The 12,112-nt window shown below is 45.2% G+C and overlaps 1 protein-coding gene across 1 annotated transcript in view; it reads right to left on the reverse strand.

Moving 5' to 3' along the window:
- The window catches only part of LOC110494809 (glutamate receptor-interacting protein 2-like), a 163,126-nt gene that overhangs the window by 67,291 nt on the left and 83,723 nt on the right, over positions 1 to 12,112 (reverse strand). Inside the window, exon 10 of the mRNA XM_036948442.1 lies at positions 6,745 to 6,879. Within this exon, the coding sequence (XP_036804337.1) occupies positions 6,745 to 6,879 (135 nt within the window). The remainder of the gene's footprint in view (positions 1 to 6,744; positions 6,880 to 12,112) is intronic.

Below are 12,112 nucleotides of genomic sequence, written 5' to 3' on the forward strand. Positions count from 1 at the left end.
AAACTGGGGAACATTGTGCAACAATGTAGAAATGTTTGTGTTATGCCTATTGATCAGCCGTTGGCGCTCATGTTAATAATTTGAGCGGGTTGATACCATTTTTGGTTTGTTAAAATAAACTTCTGTATTCACTGTGACTATATTAATAATCAAATGTAAGGGGGTTGAAAACGTGCTGTGTGTTGCAGTCGGTCTTTTAGAATAATACTAAACAAGGCCTTGACTCCAAGTTGATGAGCGGAAAACAAACGACGCCAGTAACCCTTTACAGTCGGCCCATTCAAACTACATCTAAACTACACCTAAACTCAGTCAACCTGCACAGCCGGCCCATCCAAACTACACCAAAACTCAGTGAACCTGCACAGCCGGTCCATCCAAACTACACCGAAACTCAGTCAACCTGCACAGCCGGTCCATTCAAACTACACCGAAACTCAGTCAACCTGCACAGCCGGCCCATCCAAACTACACCAAAACTCAGTGAACCTGCACAGCCGGTCCATTCAAACTACACCGAAACTCAGTCAACCTGCACAGCCGGCCCATCCAAACTACACCTAAACTCAGTCAACCTGCACAGCCGGCCCATCCAAACTACATCTATACTCAGTCAACCTGCACAGCCGGCCCATCCAAACTACACCTAAACTCAGTCAACCTGCACAGCCGGTCCATCCAAACTACATCTATACTCAGTCAACCTGCACAGCCGGCCCATCCAAACTACACCTAAACTCAGTCAACCTGCACAGCCGGCCCATCCAAACTACATCTATACTCAGTCAACCTGCACAGCCGGCCCATCCAAACTACACCGAAACTCAGTCAACCTGCACAGCCGGCCCATCCAAACTACACCTAAACTCAGTCAACCTGCACAGCCGGTCCATCCAAACTACACCGAAACTCAGTCAACCTGCACAGCCGGCCCATCCAAACTACACCGAAACTCAGTCAACCTGCACAGCCGGTCCATCCAAACTACACCGAAACTCAGTCAACCTGCACAGCCGGCCCATCCAAACTACACCAAAACTCAGTCAACCTGCACAGCCGGCCCATCCAAACTACATCTAAACTCAGTCAACCTGCACAGCCGGCCCATCCAAACTACATCTAAACTTAGTCAACCTGCACAGCCGGCCCATTCAAACTACATCTAAACTACACCGAAACTAAGAGTTTGTCCATAGACAATATTAAGTTGACAATAATCTGATGAGTGACAATATTAAACTAATCAGTTGTCAAATTTTACATGAAGAGATGGGCGCATCTTGTAATTGACAGATGCTGGGGAAAAGAGCATCACATTATCAAATCTTCCTTCAGAATCACATGCAGGTAAAACATGTAGATTTCTATATAGTATTTCCAAGAATATCCGCGCTGTCCATGAATTCAGCATATGATCACTAGGAGGCAGTATTATTCTGAATTCAGCATATAACCACTCGGAGGCAGTATTACTCTGGATTCAGCACATGACCACTCGGCGGCCGTATTACTCTGGATTCAGCACATGACCACTCGGCGGCCGTGGATGAATGGTGCATGGAAACCAGATAGAAGGTGATAATGGGAGATGGAAACCAGATAGAATGTGATCATGGGAGATGGAAACCAGATAGAAGGTGATCATGGGAGATGGAAACCAGATAGAAGGTGATCATGGGAGATGGAAACCAGATAGAAGGTGATAATGGGCGATGGAAACCAGATAGAAGGTGATCATGGGAGATGGAAACCAGATAGAAGGTGATCATGGGAGATGGAAACCAGATAGAAGGTGATAATGGGCGATGGAAACCAGATAGAAGGTGATAATGGGAGATGGAAACCAGATAGAAGGTGATCATGGGAGATGGAAACCAGATAGAAGGTGATCATGGGCGATGGAAACCAGGTAGAAGGTGATCATGGGCGATGGAAACCAGATAGAGGGTGATAATGGGAGATGGAAACCAGATAGAAGGTGATAATGGGAGATGGAAACCAGATAGAAGGTGATAATGGGAGATGGAAACCAGATAGAAGGTGATAATGGGAGATGGAAACCCGATAGAAGGTGATAATGGGAGATGGAAACCAGATAGAAGGTGATCATGGGAGATGGAAACCAGATAGAAGGTGATCATGGGAGATGGAAACCAGATAGAAGGCGATAATGGGAGATGGAAACCAGATAGAAGGTGATCATGGGAGATGGAAACCAGATAGAAGGTGGTCATGGGAGATGGAAACCAGATAGAAGGTGATAATGGGAGATGGAAACCAGATAGAAGGTGATCATGGGAGATGGAAACCAGATAGAAGGTGATCATGGGAGATGGAAACCAGATAGAAGGTGATCATGGGAGATGGAAACCAGGTAGAAGGTGATAATGGGAGATGGAAACCAGGTAGAAGGTGATAATGGGAGATGGAAACCAGATAGAAGGTGATAATGGGAGATGGAAACCAGGTAGAAGGTGATAATGGGAGATGGAAACCAGATAGAAGGTGATAATGGGAGATGGAAACCAGATAGAAGGTGATAATGGGAGATGGAAACCAGGTAGAAGGTGATAATGGGAGATGGAAACCAGATAGAAGGTGATCATGGGAGATGGAAACCAGATAGAAGGTGATCATGGGAGATGGAAACCAGATAGAAGGTGATCATGGGAGATGGAAACCAGATAGAAGGTGATAATGGGCGATGGAAACCAGATAGAAGGTGATAATGGGAGATGGAAACCAGATAGAAGGTGATCATGGGAGATGGAAACCAGATAGAAGGCGATAATGGGAGATGGAAACCAGATAGAAGGTGATCATGGGAGATGGAAACCAGATAGAAGGTGATCATGGGAGATGGAAACCAGATAGAAGGTGATAATGGGAGATGGAAACCAGGTAGAAGGTGATAATGGGAGATGGAAACCAGATAGAAGGTGATAATGGGAGATGGAAACCAGGTAGAAGGTGATAATGGGAGATGGAAACCAGATAGAAGGTGATCATGGGAGATGGAAACCAGATAGAAGGTGATCATGGGAGATGGAAACCAGAGAGAAGGTGATAATGGGAGATGGAAACCAGATAGAAGGTGATCATGGGAGATGGAAACCAGATAGAAGGTGATCATGGGAGATGGAAACCAGATAGAAGGTGATAATGGGAGATGGAAACCAGATAGAAGGTGATCATGGGCGATGGAAACCAGATAGAAGGTGATAATGGGAGATGGAAACCAGATAGAATGTGATCATGGGAGATGGAAACCAGATAGAAGGTGATCATGGGAGATGGAAACCAGATAGAAGGTGATCATGGGCGATGGAAACCAGATAGAAGGTGATCATGGGAGATGGAAACCAGCTAGAAGGTGATCATGGAAGATGGAAACCAGATAGAAGGTAGAAAATGGGAGATGGAAACCAGATAGAAGGTGATCATGGGAGATGGAAACCAGATAGAAGGTGATCATGGGCGATGGAAACCAGATAGAAGGTGATAATGGGAGATGGAAACCAGATAGAAGGTGATCATGGGCGATGGAAACCAGATAGAAGGTGATAATGGGAGATGGAAACCAGATAGAAGGTGATAATGGGAGATGGAAACCAGATAGAAGGTGATAATGGGAGATGGAAACCAGATAGAAGGTGATCATGGGCGATGGAAACCAGATAGAAGGTGATAATGGGAGATGGAAACCAGATAGAAGATGATCATGGGCGATGGAAACCAGATAGAAGGTGATAATGAGAGATGGAAACCAGATAGAAGGTGATAATGGGAGATGGAAACCAGATAGAAGGTGATAATGGGAGATGGAAACCAGATAGAAGGTGATAATGGGAGATGGAAACCAGGTAGAAGGTGATAATGGGAGATGGAAACCAGGTAGAAGGTGATAATGGGAGATGGAAACCAGATAGAAGGTGATCATGGGCGATGGAAACCAGATAGAAGGTGATCATGGGAGATGGAAACCAGATAGAAGGTGATAATGGGAGATGGAAACCAGATAGAAGGTGATCATGGGAGATGGAAACCAGATAGAAGGTGATAATGGGAGATGGAAACCAGGTAGAAGGTGATAATGGGAGATGGAAACCAGGTAGAAGGTGATAATGGGAGATGGAAACCAGATAGAAGGTGATAATGGGAGATGGAAACCAGATAGAAGGTGATCATGGGCGATGGAAACCAGATAGAAGGTGATCATGGGCGATGGAAACCAGATAGAAGGTGATCATGGGAGATGGAAACCAGCTAGAAGGTGATCATGGAAGATGGAAACCAGATAGAAGGTGAAAATGGTGCATGTGACGTCAATGAACTGAATGATTAATCCATTTTTTTTTTAAGTATTTAATCAGGCAAGTCAGTTAAGATCAAGTTCTTATTTTACAATGGCGGCCTACCCAGGCCAAACCCGGACGACACTAGGCAAAGTGTGCAACGCCCTGTGGGACTCCTGATCATGGCCAGTTGTGAAACAGCCCAGGATGGAAACAGGGTCTGTAGTGACGCCTGTAGCACTGAGATGCAGAGCCTTAGACCGCTGTGCCACTCGGGAGCCACGATGAGGTTGAAGAGGATGATTGAATTTAAAACAATAGTGTAATGACGATGAAGAATTGTGGCCGTTGTGGGCGGTCTCATTATTTTATTATGAAAGGCTGGAAATGGTACATCATTTCCCCTCAGAGAGTCAAATCAGACGCAGAGTACAACATACACTGTTGTGTAGTTCAATGGCCCGACCAAACGAACGGAAGCACTGACAGCATTGCAAATGCCGCCGAATTTAAATGAGTTGCGGTCGCCGTTACTGATGAAGAGTCTTCATCTGATTCTGATGTTGACTTGGAGCCTCTGATGCCTGAGCCTCGCCTCAGAAAAACCAGAACAGAACCAACTGAGACGATGATCCCAACTACCACCACGAGTTTATGTGACATGCAAATGTTGCAGCACATCAGAGATGGTTCCCGTTTGCTCATTAGCACAGAAAAAGGAAACAGAACGTGAGACTGTGTCTATGGATGAAAGCATTGATGTCCGCGGAGGGGTGGTGGGGGGTGGCATCCAGCGGGAAGAGCATTGATGTCCGCGGAGGGGTGGTGGTGGGTGGGGGGTGGCATCCAGCGGGAAGAGCATGGATGTTGAGTTATTTTGGTCTGAGAGTTATGGTATGGACTTCTCCTCCCGTGGACCACGCCACGCACTCGCTTCAACAGAGATTGTGCGACACCATGCAGCAGGTGCACACGAAACAAGGCCCATGGAAACTGTGTGTAGTGCCATCGATGTGTTAGTGGGGCTTGTTCACACAAAGCCCTGAAGCTGTACGCTGACTGGGAACCCAGAGCGTGGAGAGAAGACGACATTAATTCATGACTAAAGGTATATGGGTACAATACAGCGTTGGGTACAATCAAGAAATGACTGTTTGTATATCTTGTCATGAATATATTTCCACTGATATTTATTTATGAAATTCTTCCTTTATAATTGTTTATTCACTGGTGCTTGTGTTTAGGAACACATCAAATCATTTCACCTGGATGGTTATATTATTATTTTTAGTTTCACATTTTTTTCAAAAGACGCTGTAACTGAACTTTATGAATTAGCATAATTATATTACTAATCGAATCTATAAATAAAGTGGCTCGAATGGATTGTATAATGCTTTTATTGTAACGGAAAATAAAACAGACTACAGGCCTACTTTGTTTTCTAGGACTTTGTAGAATTATACAAAACATATCTTTGACTTTATCTAAACAAATAAATTAAAATAAAAACATTTTTTAATTGATATATTTCTGCAAATATTTCTTCACGCAATGAATCCGTTACAAGAGTGTACATATTATTTATCTAGGGCTGGTGCTCATGTTTGCAGCGCCTTGAGGGTCGATATGCATCTGATGTCCGGCAATGTTCTCTAGTGGGTCCTGATAGGCTGAAAGGCGGGGTTCTAGTTTTCAACGTTCTCTAGCGGGTCCTGATAGGCTGAGAGGCGGGGTTCTAGTTTTCAACGTTCTCTAGTGGGTCCTGTTAGGCTGAAAGGCGGGGTTCTAGTTTTCAACGTTCTCTAGCGGGTCCTGATAGGCTGAAAGGCAGGGTTCTAGTTTTCAACGTTCTCTAGCGGGTCCTGATAGGCTGAAAGGCAGGGTTCTAGTTTTCAACGTTCTCTAGCGGGTCCTGATAGGCTGAAAGGCAGGGTTCTAGTTTTCAACGTTCTCTAGCGGGTCCTGATAGGCTGAGAGGCGGGGTTCTAGTTTTCAACGTTCTCTAGCGGGTTCTGATAGGCTGAGAGGTGGGGTTCTAATTTTCAACGTTCTCTAGCGGGTCCTGATAGGCTGAAAGGCGGGGTTCTAGTTTTCAACGTTCTCTAGCGGGTCCTGATAGGCTGAGATGCGAGGTTCTAGTTTTCAACGTTCTCTAGCGGGTACTGATAGGCTGAAAGGCCAGGCGGGGTTCTAGTTTTCAACGTTCTCTAGCGGGTACTGATAGGCTGAAAGGCCAGGCGGGGTTCTAGTTTTCAACGTTCTCTAGCGGGTCCTGATAGGCTGAAAGGCCAGGCGGGGTTCTAGTTTTAAAGAACTCAGTAAGGCTGTTCTATCAACACTCTTGTAACATCAAATCAATGTTTTGTTCAGTACAACTGGACAGTTTTTTTGTGTTATGAGAAGAATTTCTGGGGAGACAGAAAACAGAAACAGAGGCGATACTTACATTTGCAGTATTCCTGTGTGCTGGAGGGGTTGTTGGAGGTGGTCCAGGTCTTACAGTGAGAGGAGGGGTGCTGGGGGGGACAGTAGTTCACACAGGGGTCCCACGAGTGAGGGTGGTCACTCTTCTGAACCTTCACTGAAACACAAAACAGAGAGAAGTGTAAACGACTGGATTCGAACACATGGTCACAACACTGTGTGTTAACCTGTTGAGCTAAAACCTAGACACTAGATCAAACAAGGGGTCCCATGAGTAGGACTTTTACTGAAACACAGAATTATAGAGTGACAACTATTTTTCTTCCGTATTGTCACCCGGTTCGATCTAGCACCAACCCGACAGGACAGGACTGGACTGGAGCGGAGTGTTTTCAGCAAAGTGGGTGACATAGTTTACAGCTAACTAAAATATTGTGGGATGTAGCCACACTGGCTCAGATTCTGGCCCTGCAGCCATTGTGTAGCATGGCCCAAGGGGCCAGACATCCCTGCTCTGCTCAACTGTACTCTACTCTACTGTACTGTACTTTACTGCACTCTGCTCTACTGTACTCTACTCTACTGTACTCTACTCTACTGTACTCTACTCTGCTCTACTGTACTCTGATCTACTGTACTTTACTCTACTGTACTCTGCTCTGCTCTACTATACTCTACTGTACTCTGCTCTACTGTACTCTGCTCTACTGTACTCTGCTCTACTCTACTGTACTCTACTCTGCTCTACTGTACTCTACTCTGCTCTACTGTACTGTGCTACTGTACTCTGCTCAACTGTACTCTACTGTACTGTACTTTACTGCACTCTGCTCTACTCTACTCTAATCTACTCTACTGTACTCTGCTCTGGTCTACTGTACTCTACTCTACTGTACTCTGCTCTACTCTACTGTACTCTACTGTACTCTACTCTGCTCTGCTGTACTCTGTTCTGCTGCACTCCGCTATGCTCTACTGTGCTCTGCTCTACTTTGCTCTGCTCTAATCTGCTCTACTCAACTGCACTCTACTCTGCTCTGCTGCACTCTGCTCTACTGCATTCTGCTCTGTTGTACTCTGCTCTGCTGTATTCTGCTCTACTGCACTCTACTTTGCTCTGCTCTAATCTGCTCTACTCTACTGTACTGAACTCTATTCTGCTCTACTGTACTCTGCTCTACTGCAGTCTACTCTGCTCTACTGTTCTCTGCTCTACTGCACTCTGCTCTGCTCTACTGTATTCTGCTCTGCTCTACTCTACTGAAATCTATTCTGCTCTACTCTACTGTACTGTACTCTACTGTACTCTGCTCTACTGTACTCTGCTCTACTGCACTTTGCTCTGCTCTACTGTATTCTGCTCTGCTCTACTCTACTGAAATCTATTCTGCTCTACTCTACTGTACTGTACTCTACTGTACTCTACTCTACTCTGCTCTGCTGTACTCCGTTCTGCTGCACTCCGCTCTGCTCTACTGTACTCTGCTCTACTTTGCTCGGCTCTAATCTGCTCTACTCAACTGCACTCTACTCTGCTCTGCTGCACTCTGCTCTGTTGTACTCTGCTCTGCTGTATTCTGCTCTACTGCACTCTACTTTGCTCTGTTCTAATCTGCCCTACTCTACTCTACTGAACTCTATTCTGCTCTACTGTACTCTGCTCTACTGCACTCTGCTCTGCTCTACTGTATTCTGCTCTACTCTACTCTACTGAACTCTACTCTACTCTGCTGAACTCTGCTCTGCTGTACTCTGCTCTACTGTACTCTACTCTACTGAACTCTATTCTGCTCTACTGTACTCTGCTCTACTCTGCTGAACTCTGCTCTACTCTACTGAACTCTGCTCTGCTGTACTCTGCTTTACTGTACTCTGCTCTACTGTACTCTATTCTGCTCTACTGTACTCTGCTCTACTCTACTGAACTCTACTCTACTCTACTCTGCTCAACTCTACTCTACTGAACTCTACTCTACTCTGCTGAACTCTGCTCTACTCTGCTGAACTCTGTTCTACTCTACTGTACTCTACTCTACTGTACTCTGCTCTACTGAACTCTACTCTACTGTACTCTGCTCTGGTCTACTGTACTCTACTCTACTGTACTCTGCTCTACTCTACTGTACTCTACTCTACTCTGCTCTGCTGTACTCTGTTCTGCTGCACTCCGCTATGCTCTACTGTGCTCTGCTCTACTTTGCTCTGCTCTAATCTGCTCTACTCAACTGCACTCTACTCTGCTCTGCTGCACTCTGCTCTACTGCATTCTGCTCTGTTGTACTCTGCTCTGCTGTATTCTGCTCTACTGCACTCTACTTTGCTCTGCTCTAATCTGCTCTACTCTACTGTACTGAACTCTATTCTGCTCTACTGTACTCTGCTCTACTGCAGTCTACTCTGCTCTACTGTTCTCTGCTCTACTGCACTCTGCTCTGCTCTACTGTATTCTGCTCTGCTCTACTCTACTGAAATCTATTCTGCTCTACTCTACTGAACTGTACTCTACTGTACTCTGCTCTACTGTACTCTGCTCCACTGCACTTTGCTCTGCTCTACTGTATTCTGCTCTGCTCTACTCTACTGAAATCTATTCTGCTCTACTCTACTGTACTGTACTCTACTGTACTCTACTCTACTCTGCTCTGCTGTACTCCGTTCTGCTGCACTCCGCTCTGCTCTACTGTACTCTGCTCTACTTTGCTCGGCTCTAATCTGCTCTACTCAACTGCACTCTACTCTGCTCTGCTGCACTCTGCTCTGTTGTACTCTGCTCTGCTGTATTCTGCTCTACTGCACTCTACTTTGCTCTGCTCTAATCTGCTCTACTCTACTGTACTGAACTCTATTCTGCTCTACTGTACTCTGCTCTACTGCAGTCTACTCTGCTCTACTGTTCTCTGCTCTACTGCACTCTGCTCTGCTCTACTGTATTCTGCTCTGCTCTACTCTACTGAAATCTATTCTGCTCTACTCTACTGTACTGTACTCTACTGTACTCTGCTCTACTGTACTCTGCTCTACTGCACTTTGCTCTGCTCTACTGTATTCTGCTCTGCTCTACTCTACTGAAATCTATTCTGCTCTACTCTACTGTACTGTACTCTACTGTACTCTACTCTACTCTGCTCTGCTGTACTCCGTTCTGCTGCACTCCGCTCTGCTCTACTGTACTCTGCTCGGCTCTAATCTGCTCTACTCAACTGCACTCTACTCTGCTCTGCTGCACTCTGCTCTGTTGTACTCTGCTCTGCTGTATTCTGCTCTACTGCACTCTACTTTGCTCTGTTCTAATCTGCCCTACTCTACTCTACTGAACTCTATTCTGCTCTACTGTACTCTGCTCTACTGCACTCTGCTCTGCTCTACTGTATTCTGCTCTACTCTACTCTACTGAACTCTACTCTACTCTGCTGAACTCTGCTCTGCTGTACTCTGCTCTACTGTACTCTACTCTACTGAACTCTATTCTGCTCTACTGTACTCTGCTCTACTCTGCTGAACTCTGCTCTACTCTACTGAACTCTGCTCTGCTGTACTCTGCTTTACTGTACTCTGCTCTACTGTACTCTATTCTGCTCTACTGTACTCTGCTCTACTCTACTGAACTCTACTCTACTCTACTCTGCTCAACTCTACTCTACTGAACTCTACTCTACTCTGCTGAACTCTGCTCTACTCTGCTGAACTCTGTTCTACTCTACTGTACTCTACTCTACTGTACTCTGCTCTACTGAACTCTACTCTACTGTACTCTGCTCTACTGTACTCTGCTCTGCTCTACTGAACTCTGCTCTGCTCTACTCTACTGAACTCTATTCTGCTCTACTGTACTCTGCTCTACTCTGCTGAACTCTGCTCTACTCTACTCTGCAAAAAGAAGGAGTAAAGGAGGACAAGTTAAGCCACACATCCTCCTCCCCCTCTCTCCCCCTAACTTCTCTTTATCTCTCTACCTCCCTTCCCCCCTCTTTCTCCCTCCCTTCTCTTTATCTCTCTCCCTGCTTCTCCCCTCTCTCTCCCTCCCTTCTCTTTATCTCTCCCCCTCTCTCTCCCTCCCTTCTCTTTATCTCTCTCCCTGCTTCTCCCCCTCTCTCTCCCTCCCTTCTCTTTATCTCTCTCCCTGCTTCTCCCCCTCTTTCTCCCTCCCTTCTCTTTATCTCTCTCCCTGCTTCTCCCCCTCTCTCTCCCTCCCTTCTCTTTATCTCTCTCCCTGCTTCTCCCCCTCTCTCTCCCTCCCTTCTCTTTATCTCTCTCCCTGCTTCTCCCCCTCTTTCTCCCTCCCTTCTCTTTATCTCTCTCCCTGCTTCTCCCCCCCTCTCTCCCTCCCTTCTCTTTATATCTCTCTCCCTCCCTGCTTCTCCCCCTCTCTCCCTGCTTCTCCCCCTCCCTTCTCTTTCTCTCTCTCCCTCCCTGTAATTAACCTGCTAGTGTGCCTATGGCAGCAGGCAGGGACTTCATTAGTTCGTCAGCTCAGGCATTGTTTCAGCACCCATCCACCCACACACGCACACACACACACACACACACACACACACACACACACACACACACACACACACACACACACACACACACACACACACACACACACACACACACACACAGCTCTGGCATTGTTTCACATAACACATTTTTCAATCACTTGGTATTAAGGCCGGTCCTTATCTCAGTAATAGGACTGGAGAACAGCCCACACAGGTTTATTAAACAGACATTTAGCATTGGGATTATTAATGGTTTATTAAACAGACATTTAGCATTGGGATTATTAATGGTTTATTAAACAGACATTTAGCATTGAGATTATTAATGGTTTATTAAACAGGGATTTAGCATTGGGATTATTAATGGTTTACTAAACAGGGATTTAGCATTGGGATTATTAATGGTTTATTAAACAGGGTTTTAGCATTGGGATGATTAATGGTTTATTAAACAGGGATTTAGCATTGAGATTATTAATGGTTTATTAAACAGGGATTTAGCATTGGGATTATTAATGCTTTATTAAACAGGGTTTTAGCATTGGGATTATTAATGGTTTATTAAACAGGGATTTAGCATTGGGATTATTAATGGTTTATTAAACAGGGATTTAGCATTGGGATTATTAATGGTTTATTAAACAGGGATTTAGCATTGAGATTATTAATGGTTTATTAAACAGGAATTTAGCATTGGGATTATTAATGGTTTACTAAACAGGGATTTAGCATTGGGATTATTAATGGTTTATAAAAATAGTACATTTTAGTCATTTAGCAAACGCTCTAATACAGAGGAATTTACAGGCGCAATTAGAGTACCTCGCTCAAGGGCACATTGACAACTTTTTCACCTAGTCGGCTCGGGGATTCGAACCAGCAACCTCTCAGTTACTGGCCCCAAAA

The sequence above is a fragment of the Oncorhynchus mykiss genome, chromosome 17 (genome assembly GCF_013265735.2).
Source record: "Oncorhynchus mykiss isolate Arlee chromosome 17, USDA_OmykA_1.1, whole genome shotgun sequence".
NCBI lineage: Eukaryota > Metazoa > Chordata > Actinopteri > Salmoniformes > Salmonidae > Oncorhynchus > Oncorhynchus mykiss.